This window comes from Orycteropus afer, unplaced genomic scaffold (genome assembly GCF_000298275.1).
Source record: "Orycteropus afer afer isolate SDZICR_OR568_19922 unplaced genomic scaffold, OryAfe1.0 scaffold00148, whole genome shotgun sequence".
Taxonomy (NCBI): domain Eukaryota; kingdom Metazoa; phylum Chordata; class Mammalia; order Tubulidentata; family Orycteropodidae; genus Orycteropus; species Orycteropus afer.
The window spans coordinates 3,258,468-3,259,509 of NW_006921735.1; the positions used below are offsets into that span (position 1 = coordinate 3,258,468).

At 32.4% G+C, this 1,042-nt stretch overlaps 1 protein-coding gene across 1 annotated transcript in view; it reads left to right on the forward strand.

Moving 5' to 3' along the window:
• The window catches only part of LRP1B (LDL receptor related protein 1B), a 1,967,638-nt gene that overhangs the window by 894,831 nt on the left and 1,071,765 nt on the right, over positions 1 to 1,042 (forward strand). The window contains exon 22 of the mRNA XM_007946050.1: positions 724 to 891. Coding sequence (XP_007944241.1) covers positions 724 to 891 — 168 coding nt within the window. The remainder of the gene's footprint in view (positions 1 to 723; positions 892 to 1,042) is intronic.

The following is a 1,042-nucleotide window of genomic DNA, read 5'->3' on the forward strand; positions in this document are numbered from 1 at the left end:
TTGTTCTTCTGGTAGCCTATGGTATTTCAGCGTTCTTTGTCAACACCACAATTCAAAGACATCAATTCTTCTTCAGTCTTCCTTACTCATTGTCCAGCTTTCACATGCACACAAGGCAATTAAAAATGCATGGCTTGGGTTTGGCGCACCTTAGTCTTCAAAGTAAGATCTTTGCTCTTTAACACTTTAAAAACTTTCTTGCAGAGATTTGTCCAGTGTAATACAATGTCTGATTTCTTGACTGCTGCTTCCATAAGTATTGATTTTAGATCCAAGTAAAATGGAGTCTCTGACAATGTCAGACTTTTCTCCATTTATCATGATGTTGCTTATTGGTCTAGTTGTGAGGATTTTTGTTTTCTTTTTATTTAAGTTTAATCAATATCGAAGAATTTAATAGCTGATACTTTGTTAGAAAGCAAGTTATGTAAAGATGAAAATAGTCCTTTCATTGTTCATGGGACATTAAATCCATTTATTCATCATTTATTTTTCAAAAGTAAAACTGTGCATACTAAAAAAAAAAGAGTAAAAATGATGTTATTTCACTGATTATAGCATATATTATTCACCACTATAATATCAGTGTATTTGTATATGCAGAAATTGTTAACTTTATTGTCTGTAAATTTTGAAGAGCTGTGGATAATAAAAAAATTAGATAAATCATAAAAACATGTTTCTGTTAGAATCAGTTTTCACTAACTTAATGATTTTTTCCAGATGATGACTGTGGGGATGGAAGTGATGAGGTTGGCTGTACTCTCTCTTGCTTTGAGAATCAGTTCAGATGCTCCAGTGGCAGGTGTATCCCAGGCCACTGGGCCTGTGATGGTGACAATGACTGTGAAGACTTTAGCGATGAAACCCAACTCAATTGTACCAAGGACGGTGAGTAATTTTGTGACTTTATGAAATCTCATTTTAAGTTGATATATAATATTTGGAGTTGTAGAGTGATTTTATATATAAAATAAATCATTTTGTCAGATAAAATGTATGTACATATAACTATGTAAAATAAGGCATGCCAGTGGTATAA